Below are 27,842 nucleotides of genomic sequence, written 5' to 3'. Positions count from 1 at the left end.
TTCCTTGAACATATAAAACCAGAGCTCTTGGAAGCCAAGATGATCAAGTCGAGGTTCTCACACTTTGGCCACATCGTGAGAAGGTATGGGTTGCTAGAAAAACAATTATGCTAGGAAAGGTGAAGAATGGTAGAAGGAGGCTAAGACTACATGCTAGATGGATGAGCTCTGTTAAGAAGGTCATGGGTATGAATCTACAGGACCTAAGCAGAGGAGTGGAGGATGAGGAGTCCACAGAGTCACCATGGGTCAGAATAAATTCAACAGCAACAAATTTCAGTGTGTATCCAAAGGCCATGGTGCTCAGCCTCTTTGACCATTTTCTGTGTGTCTGCATTCACTCCAAATTTACCGAGAAGAGGCAGGAATTGCTCCACTTCATCAGAAGACCTTCCCAGAGTCCACAGCTGTCCCAGGACCTAGATCCATCCTTCCCAGACCCCACTCCAGGCTCAGTCCAGTGACTCTTTCATCCCTTGCCACCATCTTCCTTTGAATCTTTTGGTCTTCTAGTCACGTTGGGGCTTATTTGCGCTTCTTCCTGTCCTCAGTCCTCCTTGCAAGATCCAGTTGGGCATAGCAAAGGCCTTCCTATGGAGCAGAGCAAAAAATACAGTGAAACTTCGAGGACTTGACAAGAAAGAGAGAAAAAAGAAAGAATATTCTTTACAATAGCCAGCCTGCAGTAGCCAAGATCTATAATATGTAATATGTTACATGCAGGGACCAATTCCACATCCTCTCCATTTAAAACATATTTGATAGGTGTCTTTATGGAACCAGTAAAGGACTTGATGGGTCAGAAAAGTTAGTTATTAAGTAACTCAATATCATGCTAACTTAACAAAGTTAGTTAAATACACTTAACTAAGGAGCTGTTTTTTGAGCCAACTTCCCTCTATGTCTTCTTCTCCTCAGGATCATTCCTTGAGAAGAACTTTGGGATGTTAGAATACAAGGCTAATATGGCAGGAGGATACTCACTACTTGTTGGAGTAGAGAGAAAAGCAGTGTAGATATATTTGTCCTTGCCTATGAAGATGAAATTGTGAAGGTTTTATATCTTAACCTTGTGGTTATCTCATTGGCACCGGGACACCAGATGCGTTTCAAGAAAAAAAAAGAAAAGAGAAGAGGCATACCTCTGTCACATCTGGGCATGGAGGTTCAGAGATCTTGGATGAGCATCCTTGGACATCAAAACAGAGGGCAACAAGGAAAAGAAAAGAAAATGGTAAAAGAAGAGAGAATGGCTCTGAGGTTCTAACCACATTTCTGCCTTTTCTGGAACAGTTCGGTTTGATTTCTCTCACTGTGAACCCATCCACAGGACACAATTATAGCACCATGATTCCACTTTAACAGTTGGAGGAGGCACTACAGCTCTCTGGCTAAGCATGCTGCGTATCCCTCCTTGAATTACCAATCCTAGGATTTCAGGAGATGTTGCCTTGGCATCTAAAGGGAACTCACAGCCTGGATCCAAGTTGCATAGGGCTTTAGAGGCCATGGTCAGCAAAGCCAGCTCTTGGGAGCCCAGCCTCCCCAAACCATAGAGAGAGTATCAAAGCATTTATTTTTGCTGTCACTGGATTCCTTAAGACAGAACGGCTCAGTTTTACTAAATAATTACTAACTCGATCCATTACATTTTATTCGTTATTTTTATCTTAACTGATTAAAGGATTAAACAGAATTGCAATGCCAATATCTTACTTGGTCTGGAAGAACGGAAATGGTTCCAAAGGAAGCTCAGGAGAAGAAGCAGAAACATCAACCCTCCGAAGCCAGCCAGGGACATGATGTAAGGAAGACATTTCTCCTCATGGACTTCAGAGGAAGCTTCAAAAAAGGAAGAAGAAAGAAGAAATTTGCTCTGGAAGTGCTGCTGTTGGCAGATGCCCCAAGCATTTCCCATTGAGCTTCCCTATGTCTGCCAAACTGGGACCTTTGGAGTGTATGCTGGTATATTTTCCCAGTGAAGATGTATAAAAACCACCCACAGGGAGATAAGGTGGTCTTCATGCTGGTGCCAGAGGAGTTGAACTTCACTTCACAAGTGACGTTCCACCCGTTGCTTTGGACCTCCATGGGGATGGAAAGGAGACTGAGGAAGGTCAAGGAGCCACTGATGTTTTTCACTAGAAAGGTTTGTCCCTTTTGCCGGAGACCTCCAGGAACATCCCAGGAGACCTCAACCAAGTTGGAGATGTCTTGGATCAGGCAAGCAAGTTGGCCTCTTCTCACATCCCAGGAAGACGGAGCATGTGCAGCCGGTTGTAAAATCATCACTTGGGTCCTTGGAGTGTAGCTGTCTGAGGAGAAGAAAGGAAGCAGAGAACCTATGATCAGTATGAGTATCCATAGGGTCAAATCCCTCCTTAGCCACACTTTTGCTACTTTTTCAATGGATGCCAAAGGCAAACCTCCAGCACTCAAACCACTAGAGTCCATAGGCCAGTGATGGCAAACGTTTTAGAAACCAAGTGCCCAAACAGCAGCCGAAAGCCCCACTATTTATCACAAAGCGCCATGTCCCTCTGGCTTTCTAGTAACAAACTCTGTGCTGGGGCAACAGCATGTGTGCCCGCAGAAAGGGCTCCAAATAAGTGAGTCCTCTCCTCGGGTTTTCCTGGCAAGCTTTATTGAAAGGAGATGCCCCACTGCCTTCCTCTAAGGCTGAGAGAGCGTGACCTGCCCATGGTCACCAAGGTCTAGGGCTGAGCAGAGATTTGAGTCCTCACCATGAGTTCAACATTCAAAACAGTCACACTGGGAAAAGCAAACAGATTTTTCTGCATAAAATACCCATTTAGTGCAAGATAGCCCTGAACTACAAAGATCCTGATCAGACCAGGGTTCTTTGCATCACAGTTTCAAAACTTAAAATATTTTTGCAAAGGTTTCTGTGTATTCTTTCCGGGCAAGAAACAGAGCCAAGAGGCATGGATGGGTCAGAGGGAAGCAAAGGGCCATGGAGGAGAGAAGAGAAGCAACTAGGGAAGAAGCTGAGAGAGCAGAAGAGGAGCAAAGAATCTTGGAAGGCTGTGGAAGGGCAGAAAAAAGATAGGGAGGCCTATTCTTCCATTAGCTTCCAGGTTTTTCTCTCAGGTTGTTTCAGATGTGTGTGGAAGCCAAGAGGGCATGGAAACCATAGAGGAAATGGGGAAGCCAAGTTTCTGCTTATTACGTACACCTCTCTCTCATTTCTCTCATTTGGTTTACAGCATTCTTAAAAGTGCGACTGGATTTGGCAGCAGTGGTGGGAGTCAATGCGTGCTGTGCAGGGCTGGCCATGGACAAAACTGCCAGTCTAGTCAATATTCAGACTCATGTGCTGACTTTCCTCATGGATTGTTGTCATGGTCAACATGCATCCCCTGCCTGAACGTACCCAAGATCTGCTTATTATTATTATTATTATTATTTATGGTCTTTATACCCCGCTCTTCAGCTCTAATGGTTATCAGAGCAGCTTACAATTATTATTTTTATTTAGACAGTTCCCTGCCCTCAGGCTTGCTTAAGGCTCTGAATAGGGATTTGTCCCTGGCATTTGCTTTGGCACTGCCATGGCAGAAAGGCATCTCCTAATGCTGCACCAGAGGTTCTCTACAACTTCATTTTGGATGGCCATGGAATAGGGAAGCCTTTCTTTGATTGCTAACTTAGTAAAAGTTGTATTTCTGCTTGTTGCGATATGCAACTTCCAGTTGGTATTTTTCCTCCAAAGTTCTGCCCGGCTCACTCACCTCCAACAACCAGGGCTGATCCCAGATGGAAGTCTTCACCTCTTTCAGCATACAGATATAGCCCAGAATCTTCCCTTTGGGCCCTGGAGATTTCCAGGGTCACCTTTTCTCTTCCAGGTTTGCAAATGAATTTATCTGCAGGCTTGTTGTCATTGCAACTTGTGATGAAAAGAGGTATTCCTTCATATACACTCCTTTTGTACCAGAAGAATGACAATCCCTCATCCTCGGGTTTTCCTACAGGAACAAACTGGATCCATGCCTTATCCCCAACTTTCACAAACTGGAACTGCAGAGGCTGATAAGATGAAAACTGGACCTGCAACACTGTGGAGACACCACCCAAAAACGGATGGTTAGCAATGTACACTGCATACCTTCCAACATTTCACAGAGGGGAACTGGGAATCCTGAGGCCAAGCCACACTGGGACGTGGTCAAGAGGGCAAAAGTGATCAATGAGGAAGAACAGCCAAGCTATGATTAGTTGCAGCGGTGTGCTTTTGCCTTATCTGACTGAGAAGGGCATGATTCAGCTGCCTCCTCTTCTGTCCTCTCCCTCCTGCTGAGTTAATGGAGGGCAAACTGCTTTGGCATTTGGATCTCAATTTGCAAGAAGACAAGTAAGCTGGGGTTGAAAGAGGAAGGTAGGAGAGAGAGTGAGAAACCTGGACTCCCAAGAGTGATTAAAGGGGACTGCCCTTGCCAAATTGGGCAAGTTGGAGGGGATGAAAGAGGGAACCATCTTGCAAAGGCTGAGGGGGAAGGAGCCATGCAAAGCCTTACCTGCCCAAGCCAGGATGCAGTCCTTGGCCAAGAACATCTCTGGAGCCCAGCAGCCCCCTCAGCACCAGAGGAATGAGTCCCGACCCAAAGGCAATGCCTCTGGAGGGTAGCTTCAAGGGGAGGTCTGAGGTCTTCCAGTTTGTTGCAAAGGAACAGCCCTCTTCCAGTGGGTGGTGCCACATGATGCTGGTGCCACTGGTTGCCCCCACTGAAAGCTAGAGAGGCCTTGGGCACAAGAGAGGAGGAACCAGCTCTGTCTACCTGGAAGACCATTCCCCCCGCAAACAACCTCTGCTCCTTTGGGCTTCAGGTCAGGTCCTTTTGCTTCTCCAGCTTCAGCTCTTGCTTTTTGACTTTTCTGCTACCAACTGTGCCTGGCTTTGCTCTTGGGGAGGTTTGGGATGCCTCTGAAGCACAGAACGATGGGCATGGGTCTTTGGCCGGGGTCAGAGTCTTAGCTGTATTATGAAGGTTTTTTCCATCCAAATATTGATAGAGATATTTTTATCCCATGCCTATTATTTTAAAGGAATGCCAGGGAGCATTTGGATTTTCTACATCAGATGTCAGGGTGTCTTCCTAAAACTTCTCACTTTCATGCTTTCAAACGGAAGAGTTAAAATCTCAAAGCATCCCAAGAGGTTCTTCCACGAATCCTCCCAGTTGCGTTTTGGGGGGAACATCTTGTGGCTTTCATTCTTGGCTTCCACAGAAATTGCTAGCAAACTGCAAGACGCCACGGAAGAAAGGGGACAAGGTGAGATTCGCTCACCTGCCAGCCTCGTTCGGAGCTCACAAACCGTGGGGCCTCTTTGCTAGAGATGCTCTTCCATTGCCTTGGGATGATCCTCCTTTCTCTGCACAGTGAGTGGTTTTGAAACAACCTCTGTCTAATTTCTGTTTCTCTTAGCATACTGAGAATGAGATTTCTGTATTGAGTTTCTTCATACTAGCTAAAACTGATTCTGCTTTTTATCTTGTAATCCCAAACCCAGTTCCTTGAGTGTAAGTCCCATTGACATTACTGAGTCTTATTTCTGAATCAACATGGTTTGGATGGTGCTATGTATATTGGAAGTGGCCTGGAGGGTGCCTTTTTAGTGGAGTAAATTTTAGAATGAAGGAATTTGTTGTTGTTGTGTGTCTTTAAGTCATTTATGACTTGATGGCATTTTGCCAACGTCTTCCTCTTAAGCTGAGAGAGTGTGACTTGCCCATGTTTTTCTAGTGAGACTTCTTGGCTGAGTGGCATTTGAACCCTGCTCTACTGAAATCCTAGCCCAACACTTCAAACACTACATTGCGCTGCTTCTTGAGAAAGAGTGTGTTCAGTCTACAAGTCCACGGGTTTCTTTGCTTTCCTCTTGTAGCTGCTGAGCCACTGGGAAATTCACAGAGTCTCCAAAGATTGCCTCAGATCTTGGCATTTGCTGGGGATTCTGTCACCATCAACTGCAACGTTTCAGCAGGAAAAGGTTTGATGCCATTGCTGACTTGGTTCAAGGAGGAGCAGGACAGAAGCTTACGGAAGATTGAGGAAAGGAGCTCTAAATACTCCAGAAGAGAATCAAGCCTGACCAACAGAGTGAATCTGACCCTCCATCGTGTGCAAAGGAATGACTCTGGGGTTTATTACTGCCGTGCGTATGTCCGGATTGTGAGTGGAACCAGACTGATAGTCTCAGGTAAGGGCTTGGTAGATTTTGAAAATCTCTATGATTTTGTTTCCTTGCCAGCATTCCTTCCAGGCTGAATCTAGAATCACTCCGGGCAGTTTACTAAATCTGGGAAAGAGAGGCTTTCTCTTAGCTTGCTTTATTGCTTTATTTTTCAGGCCATGCCTGTGCTGCTTCTTGCTTGCTCTCTTTGTGCCAAACAGCTGCTTTCAAAGGATGCTCCTTTCCTGCTGAATTCTGCCAGTTAACTGCAATGATTTTACTGATTATAGAGAAGTTGTTTTCTTCCCCCGGAGCCTAGGAGAGCGGACAGGATCAGACCATAACAATCCATTGGTTGCTATTGTTCCTTTTTCAGATGCTCAAAATCCAAGTCTGTCCATCTTTCTGCTTTCCTCCTTGGAAGGGGCTCAGCGCAACCACAGCCTCCCCCTCCTTTGCTTCCTCCCCAATGCAAACCCTTCTAGGGATAAGATCTCTTGGGATGTTGGTGGAGAAACATCTCAGGAAGACCAAGCAGATGTTGGCATGATAAATGTGGAAGGAGTCTTCAGCATCTGGAGTCTGAAGCTGATTCCTCCAGAGAGACAGATCCCAGGCACATACTATTCTTGCTTGAATAAAGGAAACAGACACCTCAGCGCCATGATTCTGATGGATCCCTTGCCCAGAGGTATAGTATGACGGAATAATTTATTCAGCCCACATGCCAAGGAAAGTGGCATCATGTCCCACCTCTCTGTATCTTGTGTGCCGCATGGGCCATGTTTTGCTATGTTGGGTTTCCCTTGCCCTTGGAAGGGCATTTGAGGAGATCTTGGCTGCTTTGTTAGTTCAATTCAATCTGAAATGTTTACATGGAGGAAGCAGAGAATTTTAAATACGCCACATAGAACATCCCACTTCTTCGCATCAGATCTCTGGGGAAGGGGACCACAAAAGGAAATTGAGTGCTTCCCATCCCAGAGCCCCTTTGCTTTTCTGCACAGGAAAGAGAGTTGCAGAAAGTGCTGTTTTCTGCACAAAACAACTAGGTGTGAATTTTATACAGAATACAGTATGTCCTGGATTGCTTATAAGCTCCAAAAACTGTATGGTTTTCTAAGACTCTTGCAGTAAAAAGTAAATAGTGGAAAGTACTCAGTTAATGAAGGATTATATCCCTACCCAAAACTGCCTGAACGTCTCTGATCAAAAGTAATCGAGATCCTAAGATGGTGGGGAATGAAACAGAGGACGGAAAGGCAAAAAGCCAAGCATGTGGGAGTAATATAGCCCATTCCTCACACTTGTAACTGGAGTTGCAACTTACTCCTGAACCTGAGCTGTCAAGTGTGCAGCTCCCTGATCCCTTCATGCAAAGATTTGCAGAAAAGGGGTGTTTTGGGCAGAGCCAGGTGGGACCTTATAGATGTTCTTGAAGGATGTTCCATGATGGTCGGTCAGTTAGCAAGTGAGGAATGTATTCAATGCAGCAGGAGATGGTGAAACACCTGTGATTGGTAGATCTGGTGGTGATGCATTTGGACGCAAGGGCAGAGAAATAAGTGGGAAAGACTGGGATGGGGGACACCATGCTCCCTTTGAAGGAAAGAAAAGCATAGCTTTTATCAGCAAAGGAAGATATCCATTTCCCACCTGAGATTTTGGGCACAATCACTTAAGCCATAAGACCACTGTGATGGTACCATGTGTGCAAACACAAGGGCCTTAGTCGCTCCACATGAGCTCAAAAGCAATTCTAGATGCTAATGCCCCTCCTCTTTCTTTGGGTCTTTCTCTTTTGACAGGAAAATGCCTTCGCATATTATATTTTGGGATACCCTGCGTTGTCATTCTCCTCTCAGTTCTAGCCTTGATCCTCTTGTTCAGGAAGCATCTCTTTGGAGGAGAAGTTGAGAAACAAGCTCATGAAATACCCATGAGGCAGATTCAACAGGTACACGATATCTTTGCATGATGGAAATCTGGGCAATTATTATTTTTTTTGGCTGAGGAGCTTGGAAGAAACCAAAGCCCTAGGACAACCCAGTATTTGGGGAGCTGGATTTGTGTGGAGAGGGCAGAAGGAGAAAGTGTGGAAGGAGAGACAGACGGTACAGTGGTAAAGGGGGTGCAGAAATTCATCCTTGGCCAACATCATGCGCATGGACTCCCAAATGCTCTCTCCTGGCCATTTATGGTGAGAATAAAAAGGACCACCGGAGACTTACAGGAAGCAGTTTCTTCATTTGTGTCTTTATGTTATAAATCTTGGGGAGGAAGAACGCTATTGTTGTTGTCACTTCTGTGAGCAAACTTGCAAGAGTAGGAACTCCTTTCCAATGTCATGACATTGGGGAACCAATCTAGAGTTATCCCCTTCTGCATGCCACATGTTTCCTACCCTTAGGGCTCATCCATCTTAGATGGATAAAACAAATACAGATAGTTTTGCACGTGAAGCTGCAGAGAAGTGAAAATAAAATTTAACTTAAAATCACCCAATGGCTTAAATCCATTTGTTAGTCATGAGTCAAATAGATGCATTGGACCCAGTAGACATACCTTCGCGTTGACTTACCGTTCAAACGTAAGTTGAGTGGGTCTGCCTTAGTGGGACTGCTCAAAACGTTGCCAGCTGACTTCTAAGGCCAAATGAGAAGGTTTATCCTTTCAGCAGATTTTACAGACATAGGAGCTAAAGCAGCTCAACTCACCTTTGGCAATCTCTCTTCCAGACGGACTACACAGAACTCCGTTGCAACAGATGAAGAAACTGTGTTTTTCTAATACGTTTATTCTGGTGACAATTGATGCCAGTTTCAGAAGAAGGGAAGACAGAAGGAAGGAAACCAGATTTCAGAGCTTTAACTGGGTGACTGTAGATGTTTGTATTAAACATTCCCCACCCTTCTGCGCTGATATGATCTGTGTCCTCATTCACATGGAAATGTCTGGAGATGAGACCATTGGCTTCCCATCGTCTCTCCAGACCTTCCGATGTTTCCCTTGGGATTCTCACCTCACCTTTTCTTCCTCTTCCCTCTCCTTGAAGGACATTCCAGCTAAGCGTAGTAGCAAACGCCTTCCTGTTTCATAAACAGATGGGGAAAGTTTCCTTACTCATTTGTCTTAATGCAAACCATCCTACTCCAGGGGCGTGTGGTGTGTGACAGTCAGCACGCATGCAAACCAATACCGCTGTTCTAAAAGAGTACATAAAGAAATCTTGCAGCACCTTTCAAAGTCCTTTCGGTGTCTCAAAGGTGCTACAAGATCTCTTTCCATACTGATTTGACATTCTTCTTTTGAATTCTTCAGTTCTAAATAATCCTAAAACCAAGTCACCCGCTGGCAGCAGTTTGGTGGCTCCTTCTGCTATTTGGGGGAAAGTGATTCAGTCCACTTCACAAACAGAAAGCAGAAAGCTTGCTCTTTGAGAACGGCGTTTTGGCAATTGCCGTCCATCTCTGTGGGTTGCATAGACCACATGTATGTTAATAGAGCCTGCGTCTGAAACCACAAACAGGCTCGATAAAGAGCAAATGTTAGCCTTTCGGTTCTTTGGGGTGTTTAACACCTTCCACCTTCCCTCTTTCTCATTTGTAACAAACAGGATGTTTGTTATCTTTCCCCCCTCTACATTTATTTTAGCAAAACATATGTTTGAGGATAATTTGTCCCACATTTCAGCAAGCTGATGCTCTGTGCTGGTTTCTTGCATCCAGGAGGGACAGCTTTGCTCAGTGGTTGCTGAGGAACCTATGTCTTCTTCTCTACAGAATAATTCCTTCACGATGCTTTGAGATCTTCAAATATGAGAATATGTGGAGAGATGTTCATTTTCTCTGGAGAAAATGACTGTAATTTTTCATCCCTCGCCTGTGAAGGCTGAGTCTAGTAAATCTGTTCCTCAACTAACCCAATATATCTTATTAATGTATACGCACCAAGCATTTTAAACTCAGTGTGGAAATACATTCAATGCCCCATGAAGCAAATAGCATCGTTAGATGGACCCGTTGATGTAATTTGATTATTTGATTGATTCAGATATTTCTAGCCCACTGTATATCAAAAAGATCTCAGGAAAAGAAACAGGTTGAAAACAGTTTTAGAGCAATAAAATACTTTAAACAAACAAAAGACATATTAAACGTAGTGACGCCTTAACATGTTCCTTGTGGAGCTTTCTGTGGCAGTTTCTCAGCCAGAAGGAAAACTTGTGAGTTGAGTAGATTTGATTTTATCTTTAGTTATTTCAGTTTCTCAGCCAGAAGGGAAGCTGTGTTTGTGCGTTGCATGGAATATTGTATTTATTTATTTGTAATTTTATTTTTTAAAAGTCTGCCCCAACCTATACCAAAAAAGACCTCAGGGCAGTTTACAAGTCAGATTAAAGCAATGAGGCATAAAAGGCTTTCGAACAGTAAAGACCATTTCATTGAACCCAAAAACCTATTGAACTCGAATAACAAGTGAAAGCAGGTTTAAAATAGTAGAACAGTTTTAAACCCTGTGCATAAGTATTTGCGATGGATCCGTGGGGCCCAAAGGCTTTGGTTAAGAGCCAGTGTTTCACTTGGTGCTTGAACAAAATCCGTGTCAGCGCCAGGCGGGTCTCCAAGGGGAGGATGGTCCACAACTGGGTGCCCTGGCGGAGAAGGCCCTGCTCCCACATTTCTTGTGGGCCTCAATGGGGGGGCTACATGGAGGAGGGTCCTGCCAGGAGGTCTCAGGCAGGCAAATATAGGGGGAGGCATCTCTCAGGTATTGAAGTCCCAAGCCATTGACTCCCTTACAAAGAGGGTTGGTTGTCCAACTCCCTTCCAACGCATCCCTCCCTCCATCCCTTTCTTTAGACCCTCTACATTTCTTCCAGACTGGGATTCAAGGATGCTTAGAAGAGAAAGAAGGTTACTGCAAAATCATGTGGGGTTAAAACCATATGGATTGAAACTGAACTATCCACAAGATTAAAACCCTTGGAAACATGACTAAAACAAAAGATAGAAGCACAAAAGGAGTCCAGTGCCATAAAAAGGCCAATCCTTTCCCAGAGTATTCCTGGAATAAAAAAGTCTTCGGAAGGGAGTCCCAGAGTTGGGAGCAGCCACCAAGAAGGCCCTCTCCTGAAGGTCTGAGCGTTCAGACCAGCTCCTTTGAAAAGATACAGTCCATCATCCGGGATCCAACCATATAGGCTTTAGAGGTCATGGCCAGCAAAGCCAGTGGCCAGAGATGATAGGAACTAGAGTCCAGCAACCTCTTGGAAGGCCCATGTGTCCCCAGATACATACCCTAGAAAGTCTCCTAGGGATTCTGTCCAGAATTTCCATTGGCCATGGAGAAATTGTCCTAGGATTTCCTCTTCCTCTCATTATGGTCCTTAATATAGAGTAGCTCAGGTTTACTACATGATTAATAACTTAACCTATCCCATCTCATGAACTTACTGGTTATTTTTTATCTTAATTGGTTAATAGATTAAAAGCAGTTGCAAGGATGGCTTCTTACTTGGTTCAGAAGGACAGACTCAGTTTCGAAGTAAACACAGGAGGAGAAGTAGTAATGCCAGTCCTGTGAAGCCAGTCAGGGACAAGTCATAAATGAGACATTTCTCATCATAGTCTTCAGAGGAAGCTTTAAAAAAGGAAGAAGAAAGAAAAGGTTTACTCAGGAATGGCTGCTGTTAGCTGACACCCCAAGCGTTACATCTTGCTCCCCTGTTTCATAATTTCACCAGACGTCATGCAAGAACTGGGTGAGGTGCCTATTGCAAGTTTAAAGAGTTGTCCAAGGAATCCAGCGTTAACATTTCCCACCAGTCGGGCAAAGGAGAGGAAAAGGTTTATGATGGTAAAATTTAAGAATTCATGGCCTTTCATAGAATCATAGAATCGTAGAGTTGGAAGAGACCACAAGGGCTATCCAGTCCAACCCCCTGCCCCCCACCGGAAATCTGACCAACACTAAAATCGAAAAGGGACGCAATGCTGTTTTCAAACTCCTCTTGCAAACCATCTTTATGAAAATAGCCGGCACGTGGCTTTCAAAATTTTACAGTTCAAAACTGGGACCCAATGTGGCCACCCAAGATCAGAGTATAGTCAAGATGGCAAAAGTGATAAATGAGGAAGAACAGAAAAGCTGGGAGAAGCTGTAGCAGTTTGCCTGAGCCAACTGGAGAGGACAAGATCCTGTCTCCGGTTCTCCTCTCTCTTTTGCTGAATTGAGACTGCAAAGTGTTTTTGCATTTGGAACCCATTTTTAATCGATGGAAATAAGCTGGGGATAAAAGGGTAAAGTGAGAGGAAGAGAAAGAATCTGAGATATTTTAAAAGCAGATAGGAAAGTTGCATGGCAGAAGAGAAATAAAGACTCTCCCTGCCAAACTGGGACCCTTGGAATGTATGCTGGCATATTTTCCCAATGAGGATAAAAACCACTCACAGGTATCGAAGGTGGTGCTCTTCTTCACACTGGTGCCAGAAGAGTTGAACCTGACTTCGCAGGTGACGTTCCCCCCATTACTTTGGACCTCCATAGGCATGTGTAGGAGACTGAGGAAGGTTAAGGAGCCACTGGTGTTTTTCACTAGGAAGGTTTGTTCCTTTTGCCAGAGACCTCCAGGAACATCCCAGGAGACCTCAACCAAGTTGGAGACATCTTGGACCAGGCAAGCAAATTGGCCTCTTCTCACATCCCAGGAAGACGGAGCTTGTGCAGCCGGTTGCAACAACATCACTTGGGTCCTTGGAGTGTAGCTGTCTGAGGAGAAGAAAGGAAGCATGGAAGTTATGGTTAGTTATATAAAGGCCAAATCCCTATTCAGCCACAGAAACCCACTATGGGACCTTAAGTAACTCACACGTTCTCAGCTTTTTCAGAGGAAGGCAACCCTCTCCTTGGTTTTCTTGGCAAGCTTTATTCAAAGGAGATTCCACTTTGTCTTCCTCTGAGACTGAGAGAGCATGGTTTGTCCAAGGTCACCAAGTGCCAATGTTGAGCAGAATTGGCAGTATTTGTGGTGCAAGCTTTTGGCCAGTTTACTCACCTCCAACAACCAGGGCTGATCCCAGATGGAAGTCTTCACCTCTTTCAGCATACAGATATAGCCCAGAATCTTCCCTTTGGGCCCTGGAGATTTCCACGGTCACCTTTTCTCTTCCAGGTTTGCAAATGAATTTATCTGCAGGCTTGTTGTCATTGCAACTCGTGATGAAAAGAGGTATTCCTTCATAAGCACTCTTTTTGAACCAGAAGAATAAGAATCCCTCATCCTCGGGTTTTCCCACAGGGACAAACTGGATCCATGCCTTGTCCCCAACTTTCACAAACTGGAACTGCAGAGACTGATGGGGTGAAAACTGGACCTGTAACACTGTGGAGGCACCACCCAAAAACGGACGGTTAGCAATGTACACTGCATACCATCCATCATTTCAGGGCACATGTGGTCAAGCAACATCCGAATGTGGTCAAGAAGGCAACCATGATTATGGAGAAAGAACAGACATGTTAGCAGAGGCTGCAGTAGTTTGCTCTGCCTTATCTGACTGAGAAGGGCATGAATCGACTCTCTCCTGCAGAGTTACTACAGTGCAAACAACTTTCTGCCAAATTTGGCAAGTTGGAGGGTATGAAAGAGGGAACCATCTTGCAAAGGCTAAGGGGGAAGGAGTTGTGGAAAGCCTTACCTGCCCAAGCCAGGATGCAGTCCTTGGCTAAGAACATCTCTGGAGCCCAGCAGCCCCCTCAGCACCAGAGGAATGAGTCCTGACCCCAAAGGCATTGCCTTGAGGGCAGCTTCAAGGGGAGGTCTGTTTCTTGCAAAGGAACAGCCCTCTTCCAGTGGGTGGTGCCACATGGTGCTGGTACCACTGGTTGCCCTCATTGAAAGCCAGAGAGGCCTCGGGCACCAGAGAGCAGGAACCAGCTCTGTCTACCTGGAAGACCATTCCCCTGCAAACAACCACTGCTCTTTTGGGTTTGAGGTCAGGTCCTTTTGCTTCTTTTCTGCTACCAACTGTGGCTGGCTTTGCACTTGGGGAGATTTGGGATGCCTCTGAAGCACAGAATGATGGGCATGGGTCTTTGGACGGGGTCAAAGTGTTTGCTATATTATGAACCTTTTTATTCCCATCCAAATATTGATGGAGTTATTTTTATCCCATGCATATTATGTTAAAGGAATGCCAGGGAGAATTGGGATTTTCTACATCAGATGCCAGGGTGTCTTCCTAAAACTTCTCGTTTTCATGCTTTCAAACTGAAGAGTTAAAATCTCAAAGCATCCTAAGAGGCTGTTCCACGAATCCTCCCAGTTGTATTTTGGGGGGGAACATCTTGTGGCTTTCATTCTTGGCTTTCATTTTTGGCTTCTACAGAAATTGTCAGCAAACTGCAAGACGCCATGGAATAAAGGGGGCAAGGTGAGATTCGCTCACCTGCCAGCCTCCTTCGGAGCTCACAAGTTTTGCTGGAGATGTTCTTCCTTTGCCTTGGGATAATCTTTCTTTCTCTGCACAGTGAGTGGTTTTCAAACAACCTCTGTCTAATTTCTGCTTCTGGCATGTTGGGAATGGGATTTCCGTGGCAACTGTATTGGGTTTATATTGGGTAATATTGGCTCAAACTGATTCTGCTTCCTCAGGTGTAAGTCCCATTTACACCACTGAGCTCTGAATACACATATTGTGGGTTGGGTTGGGCATATTGAAGGCCGCCTTGATGGTGCATTTGCCCAGTCGAGTACATTTTGCAGTGAAGTAATTGGTTGGTTTTGTTCTTGCATGTTTTCAAGTTATTTATGACTTATGGCAACCCTGTCAGCGGGTTTCCTTGGCCACATACTTGGAGGTCTTTAAGCAAAGGCTGGATGGCCATCTGTCAGGGATGCTTTGATTAAGAGTTCCTGCATGGCAAGATGGGGTTGGACTGGATGGCCCTTGCGGTCTCTTCCAACTCTACAATTCTATGATTCTGTGATACCTTCTTCAGAAGCATTTTGCCATTGCCTTCCTCTGAGGCTGTGGGCGTGCGACTTGCCCAAGGTTTTTTAATGGGTTGCATCCGCTCTTGCAAAGAACAAAATACTTTGTTCTGAGAAGCAGATCCTTGAGACAGTCAGACACCGAGTCTTCTCACAGCACCTTAAAGAAGGGTGCTAAATTTTGTCTCCAAGTTTTCTACAAATCTCTGTTCTGTTGGTCTCTATGAGCTGCTCTGAATAGAACTGGATCACATTTTTTTATGTTTTCATCAGGGAATCCAAGTTTCACCCACGGAGAGCAAGCAAACCCATTCCATCCTTTCCTCAAAAACATTTCTAAGGGGATACCATGGCTTTCCAAAAACTGGCGATTCAACTCGCAGTTTTATCCCTAGAGCCTGTTCAGGTCTAAGTGAATGTTGAGCCGTATGGGCTTATTTCCATAAATCTCTTTGCCCTGTCCTTTGGGGCCGCATACAGGGTGTACAAATCCCAATGTCATTAAGACTGCCGAAGATTTCCTTTGCTTCCCTCTTGCAGCTGCTGAGCCGCTGGGGAGTTCACAGAGTCCCCAAAGGTTGGCCCAGATCCTGGCATCTGCTGGGGAGTCTGTCACCATCAATTGCAACCTTCCAGGAGAATTATATGTGAGGCCATGGCCGACCTGGTACAAGGAGGAGCAAGACAGAAGCTTGCGGAAGGTTAAACGGGGGAGCCCTAGATACCCAGATCGAATGAATCTGAACATCCATCATGCACAAAGAAATGACTCTGGTGTTTATTACTGTGCTATGAATGCCAAGATCATGAGTGGAACCAGACTGATTGTCTCAGGTGAGTGGCTTGGTAGACTTTGCAGGTGTCTATGGTTTTGTTTCCTTGGCAATATCCATTCCAGTCCAAATTCAAACCTGCTCCAAGGAAATACAAAGTATTGTATAAGGACAGACAGCAAAACCTTATATCCAGGACCAAGGAGTTAATTGCACAAAATGCAGATGTGCCACTATGCAAGAATCAAGCAAGAGCAGTCGTCTTCATGCAAAGCCATCCAGCTTTTAAAATGCCCCTTCCATTTTAAGGATGTGCTAACTATCAGCAGTGAAGTCTTGTCTAAAGAACATGGCAGTGAAGACGGAGAGAGGGAGTCCCTGAGCAATGGATGCTAGATGCCAGGGAGAAGTTTGGAGAGGGACATTTATTCTTGGTTTCAATGAGTTTCCAGCTCTAAGTTAAACCTGGGTGCAGCCGCAGGAAATGCTGAGTCAATTTCACGAAATGCCTCAGAATTTAGAAGAGGTTGTCGGCAACAGAAACCACCTCCTCATCGGTCCTTATTAAGGTTTGGCCCAAAAAACTATGAGACGATTGTTGTTCCGTTACTATCAGATGAAGTGAGAAGCTCCTTTTTTGTTCCTATCTCCATTCTGGAGGAACTCCAGGTCTCTAGTCATTGGACTAGTAGCTATTATTAGCCCTTAGCATTTCGTTTCCTTCCTCTGATCTCTCTGTTTGGCTTAACTGATCAGACAAAGCAGTTCAGAGCCATGGATCAAGTGCTGAACATCTTCCCTAGCAAGGATCAATCTCTTCCATCTTCTTTTAGCCAATTCTTTATTCTCTCTTTAGTTTCTTCTTCCCCCTGTTTTGAAAGATGTTGTTGCTGCTGCTGCTTATCTTAGGGAACTTCCATAATGGTCTAAAGAAATGTGAACACTTCTTCATTTTTTTGTCGGTTATCATAATCCTAGAATCTTAGACTTGGAAGGGGTCTCAAGGGCCACCTAATCCATCCTCTTTCTATGCAAGAAGACATCACTACAGCACTCTTGAAAGAATTGTCTGGAGTAACAAACCCATCATTTCAGTATTAAAATGAAAACAAGACCTCCAGCCATAAATACCAGAGCTTCCAGCAATGTCTGCCTTGTCTGTTTTCTCCCGTGTTTTGCTTTTCAGCCGTATGAGCCTCAAAACTTTCTCTTGCCTTGCTTTCTCGTTCAGCTAGTTTTAGCCAGGTCTGCGCTTCTTCTTGTTCGCTTGCTTTTTCAAGGAGGCTCCTGTCCCATTTGCAGGTTAACCATAATGATTTTACTGGCTGTAGAGAAGTGGTCTTCTCCACGCAGAGCCTATGAGAGGAGACAAGGCCGGAGCTTAATAAAGTAATGATTGCTATTGTTCTTTGTTTTGTTTTTTTAGATGCTTCAGGTCCAAGTCTCTCCATCTTTCTGCCTTCCTACTTGGAAGGGGCTCAACCCAACCACAGCCTCCCCCTCCTTTGCCTCTCCTTCAATGCAAATCCTTCTGGGGACAAGATCTCTTGGGATGTTGGTGGAGAAACATCTCAGGAAGACCAGGCAGATGTTGGCATGATAGATGGGGAAGGAACCTTCAGCATCTGGAGTCTGAAGCTGGTTCCTCCAGAGAGATGGATCCCGGGGACATCCTACACTTGCTCAGATCAAGGGAACAGAAGCATTAGTGCTATAATTCCCACAGAGACCATGCCTAGAGGTACAGTATGGTGGGACTACTTATTCATGCCATGTTTTCCTAGATTGGGTTTCCCTTGCCTGGAAGGGCAACTGAGGAGTCCTGAGCTGCTTTGTTATTTCACCTCATTCTGAAATTTTCATATGGAGGAGTCAGAGAATTTAAAATGCTCACTTCAGATCTCTGGCGAAGGGCTCCGCAAAAGGAAATTGCCAGAGCTTCGCATCCCAGAGCCCTCTCTCACTTGGGCTCGAAATTATGAATGGAAAGAGTATTTCAAAACATTCAGGAAATGGTAAAAAGTATGTTTTTGAGTACTGAGAAACCTGATGGAAAGGATTCACATTCCCAGGCTGTTACATTTGGACACAACGATAAGACCACCATGATGGTACCATGAAGGGCCTTGGTTGATCCAGATGAGCTCAAATGCAGTTCAAGATGCTAATGCCCTTTCTTTCTTTCTCTAGCATCTCTCTCTCTCTCTCTTCTGACAGGAAAATGCTTTCCCAGATTATATTTTGGGATCCCTTGCATGGTTGTTCTCCTGTCAGCGCTACTCTTGATCCTCTTCTTCAGGAAGCAACTCTTTGGAGGGAAAGTTAAGAAACCAGCCCATGAAATAACTGTGGGGCAGATTCCACAGGTACTCAACAGCTTTGCATTGGGACGAGATGAGCTTTTATTATTGTTGTTGTTTTGCTGAAGGCCTTGGAAGAAACCAAAGCCCTAGGACAACTCAGGATAGATGTGTGGAAGGGTTGAATGGGTCTGCCCCAAAAGATGCCAGGTCATTTCTAAGGCAGAATTAGAAAGCCTGTCTTTCCAGGAGATTTTGCAGACATGGGAGATAAAGGCGCTCAAGAGATCTTTGGCTTTTTCTTCCAGACGGAATATGCAGAATTCCGATGCAACAGATGAAGGAACAGTGGTTTTCCAACGAATTGATTCTGGTTGCAATTCATGCCAGTGTTTGAAGAACGGAAGACACAAGGAAGGAAGCCAAATTTCAGTTTTAACTGGGTCACCGTAGTTGTTTGTATTAAATGAAATGTCCGCTCTACACACTTGCGACTGGTGTCCTCATTCACACAAGTGTATCCTCTTGGCCACACACTCGGTGTGATGCTGGCAAGGAAATGCCGTGAGATGCGGCAATGGCTTGCCGTCATCCCTTCAGACGTTCCCTTGGGATTCTCACCTTTTCTTCCTCTTCCCTCTCCTTGAAGGAAATTCCAGCTGAGCGTAGTAGCAAACGCCTTCCTGTTTCACAAACAGGAGGCAACAGTTTGTTTGCTTGTCTTAATGGGAGCCCGTTTTTCTCCAGAGGCATGCGTTGTGTGACAGTTGGCATACACACCCAACAGAAATAAAACCAATTGCAAAGCTAAACCAGTTCCAAAACCCGTTAGTTTGGTGGCTCCTTCTGCTCTTTGCGGGAAGGCCTTTCCATCCGCTCTGGGCTTTAGTCTGAACTTTAAAACCTATCGGTCTTGCGGAAAGAGAAGACAACAAGAATAGCAATGGCAGCAATACCATCTGAGGAAGTAGACTGAGATCTAGGGAAGCTAATGCTGCCAATGTCTTTCTTTCAGTTAGTCTCAAAGGTGCTATAAGATCTCTCTACATGCTTTACAGACTAACATGGCTATATCGGTGCTTGTGTGTTGTATTTTAAGGGTAAGGTTGTTGTGGTTATGCACCTTAAAGTTCAGGGCAACCTATGGCAAATGTCATGGGGATTTCTTGGGCAGATATCATCATCACAGGAGTGTTGCATTGCCTTCCTCCGAGGCTGAGAGAGTGGGGCTTTCCCAAGGAAACACAATGGCTTTGCATGGGCAAGCCGGGATTCAAACCCTGGTCCAGCAGAGTCCTTGTCCAGAACTGAAGCCACGATAGGCCACTGTCTCTCAAAGGGTGAGAAATACATTGTTAGAAGGTGCAAGAAAGGAGATTCTGTTTAATATTTAGGCAGGAAACCTTGAATATCAGAACTGTTTGGCAGAGGAATATGGACTGCCTTGGGGGCTGCTGGAGTCTCCTTTAAACAGAGGTTGGATGGCATATTTTGGGAGTGTATTGTTTGTTTATTTATTTACGGTATTAATACCCCCCTCTTCATCCCTAAAGGCTCTCAGGGCTGCTTTTAATAAGACGGTTCCCTGCCCTCAGGCTTAGCATCTAATAGCTATGGATTCCTTCACGGCTGAAGCGGAGTGGACTATATAGACCTAGAGGTAAGTCTTTTAGATTGTGTAGATGGTGTTGTGATGTGTTTGGTGTTGGTATGCGGATGTTGGAAATCATAAACATTACAGCTAAGGGGGAAAAAAGACATGGTGACCATGAGGGCTAGTTTTTGTGGATGCTGGCCCTGAAAGCCTTCGACTTGACATGAGGACTAGCTTCACGCTAAACCTTTCCTCAAGGCTTGCCGGCACACGTTTCTTCTCACTTTGTCCACTTCGCAGACCAAGAAAGCCAAAAAGGAAAGGAAATGAATAACTTTGTAAAAAGGACACTTTGGCAATTGCCGTCCGTCTCTGTGGGTCACCTAGACCACATTTACGTTAATAGGTCCTGCCTCTGAAACCACAGATAGCAACCAGCGCAATAAAGAGCAAGCTTCAATCTTTCTCTCTTTTGAGGCTTTTTAATGCTCTCTTTCTCCTTTGCGACAAACAAGATGCTAGTTGCCTTTTACTGTATTTTTCTGTACATTTATAAGAGCAAAACATAGCTTTGAGACAGCTCTCACTAAGATCTCGAATGACCTTTTACAGGCCAAGGCTAATGGCCTTTACTCTGTTCTCATCCTTCTCGCTTTGTCTGCAGCCTTTGACACCGTTGATCACTGTCTTCTAGTGGATATACTTTCTGACCTTGGGTTCTCAGACTTTGTTCTTGACTGGTTTAGATCTTACTTGTCTGGCAGATCTTTTGCAGTAGTTGCAGGAGGTCAGACTTCTTTTCCTGTTTCCTTATCTGTTGGAGTTCCCCAGGGCTCTGTTCTGGGTCCCCTTCTGTTTTCTCTCTACACACTGTCCTTAGGAAAACTCATCAGCTCTTTTGGTTTTTCCTACCATCTGTATGCTGATGACACCCAGTTGTATCTTTCCACCCCTGACCTTTCTCCAACACTTGAACAGCAAGTTTTGTCTTGTCTCACAGCTGTCTCGCAGTGGATGCACCATCGACGTTTGAAGCTCAGCATGTCCAAGACGGAGCTTCTTGTCTTTCCTCCTAAGCCCACCCTTCAACACTCCTTTTCTGTCTCTGTGGACAACATTTCTATTCAACCAGTCCAGCAAACCCGCAGTCTTGGTTTTATCTTTGACTCTTCTCTGTCGTGTATCCCTCAGATCCAGACCACAGCCAAGGCTTGTAGATTCTTTTTATACAATATTGCCAAAATCCGACCATTTCTCTCTGCCTCTACTGCCAAGATCCTGGTCCATGCCCTAGTGGTCTCACGACTGGATTACTGTAATGTCCTCCTGGCTGGGCTTCCTCTTTCTCACCTCCGTCCTTTAATCTCTGTCCAGCATTCAGCTGCTTGCATTATCACTACTGCCCAGCGCTCTGACCACATCTCTCCTGTGTTGGCATCCCTTCACTGGCTCCCTCTCCCTTTCCGCATTCAGTATAAGCTCCTGCTGTTGACATTCAAAGCCCTCCATGGACTGGCCCCTCCTTACTTATCAGACCTTCTTTCTCCTCACCTTCCCACCAGGGCCCTCCGTTCTGGTAGTCAAGGGCTCCTGTCTCAGCCCAGGATTTCCTCTGCCCCATCTAGGATTCGTCCCTTTTCACTCGCTGCCCCTCACTCCTGGAACCTTCTTCCCCCACAAGCAAGAGCCATCACTTCTTTAACCAGCTTCAAAACGGCGTTGAAAACCATCCTGTTCAGAGAAACCTTCCCAAGATTAACCATCCATTATGAAGCCAAGCCCTCTCTCCAGTCCATCTGCCTTGGTCCAGGCCTTGGAGGTAGAGAGGAACTGCTGGACCTCTTACCCTTTCCCTCCACCACTCCCTCAGGGACATAGCCAGGATTTTAGGAAGGGGGGGGGGTCCAGACTAAGTGCCCCCATTATATTGGGGCTTGGGCGTGGCGGCGCAGCAGCACGCACCATTCATTTTTCTAACGGAAGGGGGGGGGGTCTGGACCCCAAGAACCCCCCCTTGGCTATGTCCCTGACTCCCTTCTCCTTTTGTGTCATGTCTTTTTAGATTGTAAGCCCGAGGGCAGGGAACCATCTAATTAAAAAGATTGTATGTACAGCACTGTGTAAATTTACAGCGCTTCATAAATAAAGGTTAATAATAATAATAATAATTTGAGGGAAATTTCTCCCCCATTTTATACACTGGGTGCCAGTTTCTTATATCCAAGAAGGACAGCTTTGCTCAGTGGGAGACCAGAGTTCGAATCCCAGTCCTGCCATGTAAACCCACTGATTCGGTTGACCTTTTCCATTTAGGAAAGCATTCAGATTGTGTCGTGTTTCTATTATGACGTTCGAAATGTGTTTTTAAGCCGTCTTTGAAATGCAGAGATGTTATCAGTTGCCCTGAGCGTAAACCAATGTGTATTTTGTTATTCCCACCGGTGGCTTTGGCACTGTTTTTGCCAAAATGGATGTCCGTTTTGGGTGAGGAAAGCGTCCAGGTCTGAGCCATTGTGGTTTCTTCAGAGATTTGGCAAAATTGGAGGCTGAGAGAGTGTGACTCTATCAAATTATGATGATGATGATGATGATGATGAAGGGGAAGGGTGTGACCCTTGCAGCCCTTGATTTGGGAATGAAGCCTCTCTGAATGCAGTGGGACTCCCTTCCTCTTGAGCAGACATTACTGTCTGTATGGTTTGGGTCATCCTTTCTTATATTGACACAGCAACACGCAAGGCCCACTACTTCCGGGTTTGGGGTTGTGTGGGACTACGACTCCCACAATGCCTCTGGAGGGCGTGTCCGGGCTTGGCCCCACCCCCTCTTCCTCCTCCTGGGCCTTGCTGCTCAGGGTCTGGCTGGGCGATGGGGGCTTTGGTGTTCTTCGGCTGCACCTTCATCGCCTTCGGGCCGGCCTTGGCTCTCTGCCTGCTGACTGTGGCCGGGGACCCCCTCCGCGTCATCATCCTGGTCGCAGGGTCAGCTTTCCAGGGAGGGAGGGAAGAAGGAAGGGGCAGTAGGGGTCTATGGCAGGAAGGGAGGGGGAGCAGCCCCACCGTCCCCTTCGCTCTCTCTGGGGAAGGAAGGGGGCTTAGCAAACAGATTGGGGGGTCCTTCTTTTGGAGGAGGGGGAAAGGGATAGGGGTCTACAAGGGGAGGAGGAAGCATGCCCATCACCCCCTTCCCTGTAGGGATAAGCGTGCCCCTCATTCCCTTTCCTGTGAGAAGAAGCATGCCCATTATCCCCTCTCTGTGGGGAGAAGCATGCCCATCACCCCCTTCTCTGTGGGAAGAAGCATGCCCATTATCCCCCTCTGTGGGGAGAGGCATGCTTATCTTTCCACAAATGGGGAACAGTAGGGGAGTAAGATGGAGAGGTCCCATTTTTGAAGAGGGGGGTAAGAGAAGGGCTGGTTGGTGGAAGGGGGGAAGCATGCCCCTCATCCCCTTCTCTGTGAGGAGGGGGGAAATAGGGGAGAAAGAGGGGGTCCCCCCTTTGAAGGGGGAAGAGAAATATGGGTCTATAGGGGGATGTTGTGCAGGAGGAAGTGTGCCCATCTTCCCCTTCTCCATGGGGAGAAGCATGCCCATCTTCCTCCTCTCTGTGGGAAGAAGCATGCCTATTTTTCCATTCTTTAGGGGGAGAAGCATGTCCATCATCCCCCTGTTTGTGAGGAGGGGGGCTTAGCAAACAGATGGGGGGAGGCAATAGAGGAGAAGGATGGAGAGGTTCCTCTTTTGAAGAGAGGGGGGAAGAGAAATAGCTGTCTGCAGAGGGGCTGGGTGGTGGAGGGAGGAAGCATGCCCATCATCCCCTTCTCTATGGGAAGAAGCATTCCCATCATCCCCCTCTCCAGGTCATCCTCTTGGCAGTGTCAGCCCTGGGGCTTAGCAGACCCTCAATGGCAGGAGGAAGGTGGTTGGTGGAGGGGTCCCTCTTCTGAAGAGAAATAGGGGTCTACAAGGGGAGGCATGTCCATCATCCCCTTCTCAGAGGCATGCTTCTCACCACAAGGGGATGATAGGCATGCTTCTCTGCACAGAGAATATAGACTATTAATAGATAAATGTTGTTGTTGTTGTTGTTGTGTGCCTTCAAGTCATTTCTGACTTATGGCAACCTCTGGCGAACCTCTTTGGCTGAATCGCACCCTCAGAGGGAATCATCATCTATTAATTACTGTTAATAGATATAGAGTATTAATAGCTAAATGTTGTTGCTGTATGCCTTCGAGTCATTTGCAATGTACAGACAATAAAATACATTATGAACTGCTAGAATACGAAAGCTATATGCTAATATACTAACCTAAATATAATAATATGCTAATATATGATTAAAACTCCCAGAATCCCCCCAGTTGGCCTCACTGCAACTCCTCAGACCTTTAACTCCATGAAGCTTCCTGGACCACATAGTTATAGTTGCCAGACCCCTGTCATCTGCAACTTTGCCTCCAGTTCTGACCTCTTTTCCAGTCTTGGCGGGGTTATGATGGTGGTGGACCAGTAACAACATTGTCTTCTTTTCCCCTGCAGGGCCTTTTTCTGGCTGGTCTCTCTCCTTTTGGCCTCTTTGATTTGGTTTATTTCGGTGCATCTCAGCAACCGAGAGGATGGGGATCTGCAGCACGCTCTCCTGATGTTTGGGGCGGCTGTCTCCGTTTTGCTGCAGGAGGCTTTCCGCTTTGCTTACTTCAAACTCCTCAAGTAAGTAAGAGGGGATTTTCACTTAGCTTGGCTTCTAAGGAGAGTCCAGGCTTGGTGTGCTTTCGGACCCATTTATTTTGTCTTTTTAGCAGAACTCTCCAGCACCACGTTTCCAATGAACTGGTTCTCTTCCTGCCCTCTTTCTTTACTATCCAGCTTTCACAATTACATCCAGTGCATAGAAATGGGAAATACTGTGGCCTAGATGACTCTGATTTCGGTATTTAATACCAAACTAGAGAATCTCCTCTAGTTCCTTCATGGCTGCCTTTCCAAGTCCTAGTCTTCTTTTGATTTCTTGACAGCAGTCTCCTTTTTGATTAGTAACTGAGCCATAGTACGGATATCATATTGCAGGTGATGCAGTCCTAAACGCATATGTCATGTCCTCCCTTTTTGGGACTATCTACTCATTCTTTGCCTCCATCTCCCTGCTGTCCTTAGGAAAGCTGACGAAGGATTGGTGACCATAAGCGAGGGTGGACAGTCTCCCATCTCGGTCAAGCAGATGGCGTACGGTGAGTGGGCAGGCCTTGACTCTCCCTTATATCTGTTGTCTGGGTCTCGTGATACTTCCCACTGAAAACGTGCTCCTGAAAACAGATGGCCCCTGCAACCCAGAGCTCCATTTTTAGTCCAGTGATTTCATAAACATGGGTGCTGTGGCTACTTTGGGACTATCACTGTTCAAATCCTTGACCACGGACCATTCTGAATGGGGCTTTTGTGAATGTTTGTACTCCCAGTCATGTTTGGGAACTGTTGTGTTGCTCAAACAAAACCCTTTTCTGGTCCTGCACAACCATTGCTAAACCTGACCAAGCCATTACCAAAGTCTCTTAAACTCCCAAGTTTAGTTTCCTTTAAAGCAGGGATAGACAACTGCATGGGGGCCAGGGGCCAATTTTCCTTCTTCCAACCCTACCCCACACACCTCCAACAGTACTCCCAAATACCTTACTTGGTAATTTTATCCTACTTGGAATCCTTCCCAAAATGACAAATGTCCCTCCCGGTTGCCATTTTCAGAAGGATGCTGATGAAAATGGAGTCATTTGGTGCTGCTGAAGGTTCTGTGTAGAGCTGAAAGTGTTCATGCATGCCTTGGGGGCTCTCCGTGTGGGTTTTGGGCCATAAACAATGGCAGGACTTTTCAGGGGCTACATGAGTCCCATGGGCTGTCATTTGCCAAAGTGTTTCGCAGCCTCCTCCATTTCCCCTGAACTGTTTCTCCTAAAGGAAATAATCTTTTTCAGGCCAGCTCCTTAAGCTTTCTGGAGTTGCCTTCCCCATCGAGGTCTGCTTCTGTGACTTCTTTTTATAAAACGCTGCTATTTTAAGAGAAACGTATTGCGGAGGAGGCACAATCTGGCCTAACCCTCCTTAAACACAGATCCACCGTTGAAAGGCTTTGGATGTAGCTCCAGGCCTCCCCAAGTGTTTTTGGTTGGTGGACACCAACACAGGCTAATGCTAAAGGAGAAGCTTTATTGGTGGCCAGTAACGGAGCAGATGGGACACAGCAGAGAAGCATCCCAGCCCTTTTGTCCACAGCCAAGAATAGAACTGAGCCTTGAAACAAATTCTACCCAGACTTAGACAGTCCCCATTTCTGGATTTATGGGGAGCATGGGTTGGAGTGCACTTCCCTCGAGCTGAGGCCAATGGAAGATGGACTCCCGGGGTTATATAGTGTAGAAGCAAAGGGAGAAAACCAAGGTGTGTCCCATGTCTCCCTACATTGAAAACTGAGCAAGCAGGTGAGTAACAGAAAAATTCACTATTCTGGTGTGTTCCCTGGTCTTTTCTAAGCTAAGGGGAAAATGCATCTAACAAAATCACAACCGCAGCTATTAATGCTGAGCCACGATGCTGACAAGATCTCCAAAACCCATCTGCCTGGGGGCCTTACTCAGCACACCCTTCTTTTCTGTAGTGTCGGGTCTTTCCTTCGGCATCATCAGCGGCGTCTTCTCCGTCATCAACATCCTTGCGGATTCCATTGGGCCGGGAACTGTGGGCATCCATGGGGATTCGCCTCATTACTTCATCACATCAGGTAAAAGCCACCCTGGAAAAGGATGCTCTTCTGAGAGAAAGCGTCTCTTTGTGGTCAGTGAGGCGGGTAACCACATTTCTCTCTGGTGTTTCTGTTGACATGGTCCAATTATGTTTGGATTACTGTAATATGCTATACATGAGGCTGCCTTTGAAGAGTGTACGGAAACTTCACCCGGAAAGAGCTGCAGCCTGGTTCTTAACTGGGGATACACACAGCTCCCTTGTTGCTACAGTTCTGCTGGCTGCCGATCCATGTCTGGGCACAATTCAAATTGCTTGTGATGCATCCCCACTGCACAGGACCAGCTGGTGTTAGCTGCCTTGACTAGCAAAATAAGAAGGTGTTTGTGTTTTTCCCCCCACAGTTGCTTTGGCGGTGATGGGTTTTGATCAGCTGTCTTCCATTTTCTCTTTCCAGCCTTCCTGACCATGGCGATCGTTTTGCTGCACACATTTTGGGGGACAATCTTCTTTGACGCCTGTGAGAAGAAGTGCTATTGGAAGTTGTCGCTGGTGGTGGCCAGTCATCTGATGACGTCTGGGTTGGTGAGTGGAGAACGGTGTCAGATCTGTCCCCGTCGGATCTGGATTCCAGGTTGAGAATCAAATATGCGGAATGAGACTGGTTTCTTATTAATAGTAATTATTATTATCATTGTTATTGGTTTCTGGGTTTCCACAGTGATATGTTGGTGGTGGTTGTTATTTACCCTGAGTACTGTACTTATGGAAGGGAGGACTGAAGACCCCCCCCCCCTTTCTCCCTAGGTCCCCAAAATCCTTTCCCTCACAGGGTTGTTGTTGTGCAAGGGAGAACAGAAGTGGGGGGACATGATATGTGAGATTGTAAAACGGAACCTATCAGGTGTGCCAGAGAAATGGGTAGTAATCCACTAAGTAATCCAAGTGGGTTGTCTTGGAGACGGATCAAGGTTGGTCTCTTTCACACAAGGGACTTTGGAGATCGCCCGTTGCAAGGCTTATGGGAGGCCGATGGGGGTTGGAGGAGGAGGATTAGTGGGGCCTCCCCTGTGTTTTGAACCCTCCCCCCTTATCTCTCTCTCCCTCTTCTTTTTGTTTCCTTCCAGACTTTCCTCAATCCTTGTTATGAAGCAAGCCTCATACCCATCTTTATGATTACGCTCTCCACTGGAGTCTGGGCCTTTTTCACGGCCGGAGGTTCCCTGCACAGTATCCTGGCCTGCTTCTC

At 46.0% G+C, this 27,842-nt stretch overlaps 2 protein-coding genes across 8 annotated transcripts in view; one reads left to right on the top strand and one right to left on the bottom strand.

The window, feature by feature from the left end:
* Positions 1-27,842, top strand: part of APH1A (aph-1 homolog A, gamma-secretase subunit) — a 45,228-nt gene that overhangs the window by 14,465 nt on the left and 2,921 nt on the right. For 2 of the 7 annotated variants that reach the window (XR_006100696.1, XR_006100698.1), the window contains exons 2-8: positions 5,251-5,402; positions 5,909-6,223; positions 6,573-6,887; positions 8,005-8,153; positions 17,391-17,705; positions 18,182-18,330; positions 18,573-19,811. Coding sequence is in view for 2 of the 7 variants with exons in the window: in XM_042439529.1 (XP_042295463.1) it covers positions 5,909-6,223; positions 6,573-6,887; positions 8,005-8,153; positions 8,935-8,967 (812 nt within the window). In the remaining 5 variants the exon portion in view is untranslated. Of the gene's footprint in view, positions 1-3,995; positions 5,403-5,908; positions 6,224-6,572; positions 6,888-8,004; positions 8,154-8,934; positions 12,662-17,390; positions 17,706-18,181; positions 18,331-18,572; positions 22,840-24,400; positions 24,572-25,015; positions 25,090-26,507; positions 26,631-27,050; positions 27,179-27,720 lie in introns of those variants that run through there. The other 5 variants (XR_006100697.1, XR_006100695.1, XM_042439531.1 and 2 more) reach the window with 5 other exon arrangements.
* Positions 465-13,979, bottom strand: LOC121915349. The gene is made up of 8 exons (XM_042439528.1): positions 13,897-13,979; positions 13,254-13,580; positions 12,650-12,967; positions 3,753-4,079; positions 2,004-2,315; positions 1,717-1,842; positions 1,143-1,189; positions 465-591 (listed from the first exon to the last, which is right to left on the bottom strand). The coding sequence occupies exons 1-8, from the start codon at positions 13,931-13,933 to the stop codon at positions 526-528; spliced, it is 1,560 nt and encodes a 519-aa protein (XP_042295462.1). The 5' UTR covers positions 13,934-13,979; the 3' UTR covers positions 465-525.

The sequence above is a fragment of the Sceloporus undulatus genome, chromosome 9 (assembly GCF_019175285.1).
Source record: "Sceloporus undulatus isolate JIND9_A2432 ecotype Alabama chromosome 9, SceUnd_v1.1, whole genome shotgun sequence".
Classification (NCBI taxonomy): Eukaryota; Metazoa; Chordata; class Lepidosauria; order Squamata; family Phrynosomatidae; genus Sceloporus; species Sceloporus undulatus.
This window is presented reverse-complemented; position numbering and strand designations above follow the sequence as displayed.

What these genes read in the sequence shown, in the direction of transcription:
- LOC121915349 (XM_042439528.1), bottom strand. Translation starts at nt 13,933, where the DNA reads ATGTTCTTAGCCAAGGACTGCATCCTGGCTTGGGCAG. An exon ending in ATCAGCCCTGGTTGTTGGAG is followed by an intron (nt 12,968 to 13,253) that starts GTGAGTAAACTG and finishes TCTTCTCCTCAG; the next exon opens with ACAGCTACACTCCAAGGACC. An exon ending in TTTCCGTTCTTCCAGACCAA is followed by an intron (nt 1,190 to 1,716) that starts GTAAGATATTGG and finishes TTGATGTCCAAG; the next exon opens with GATGCTCATCCAAGATCTCT.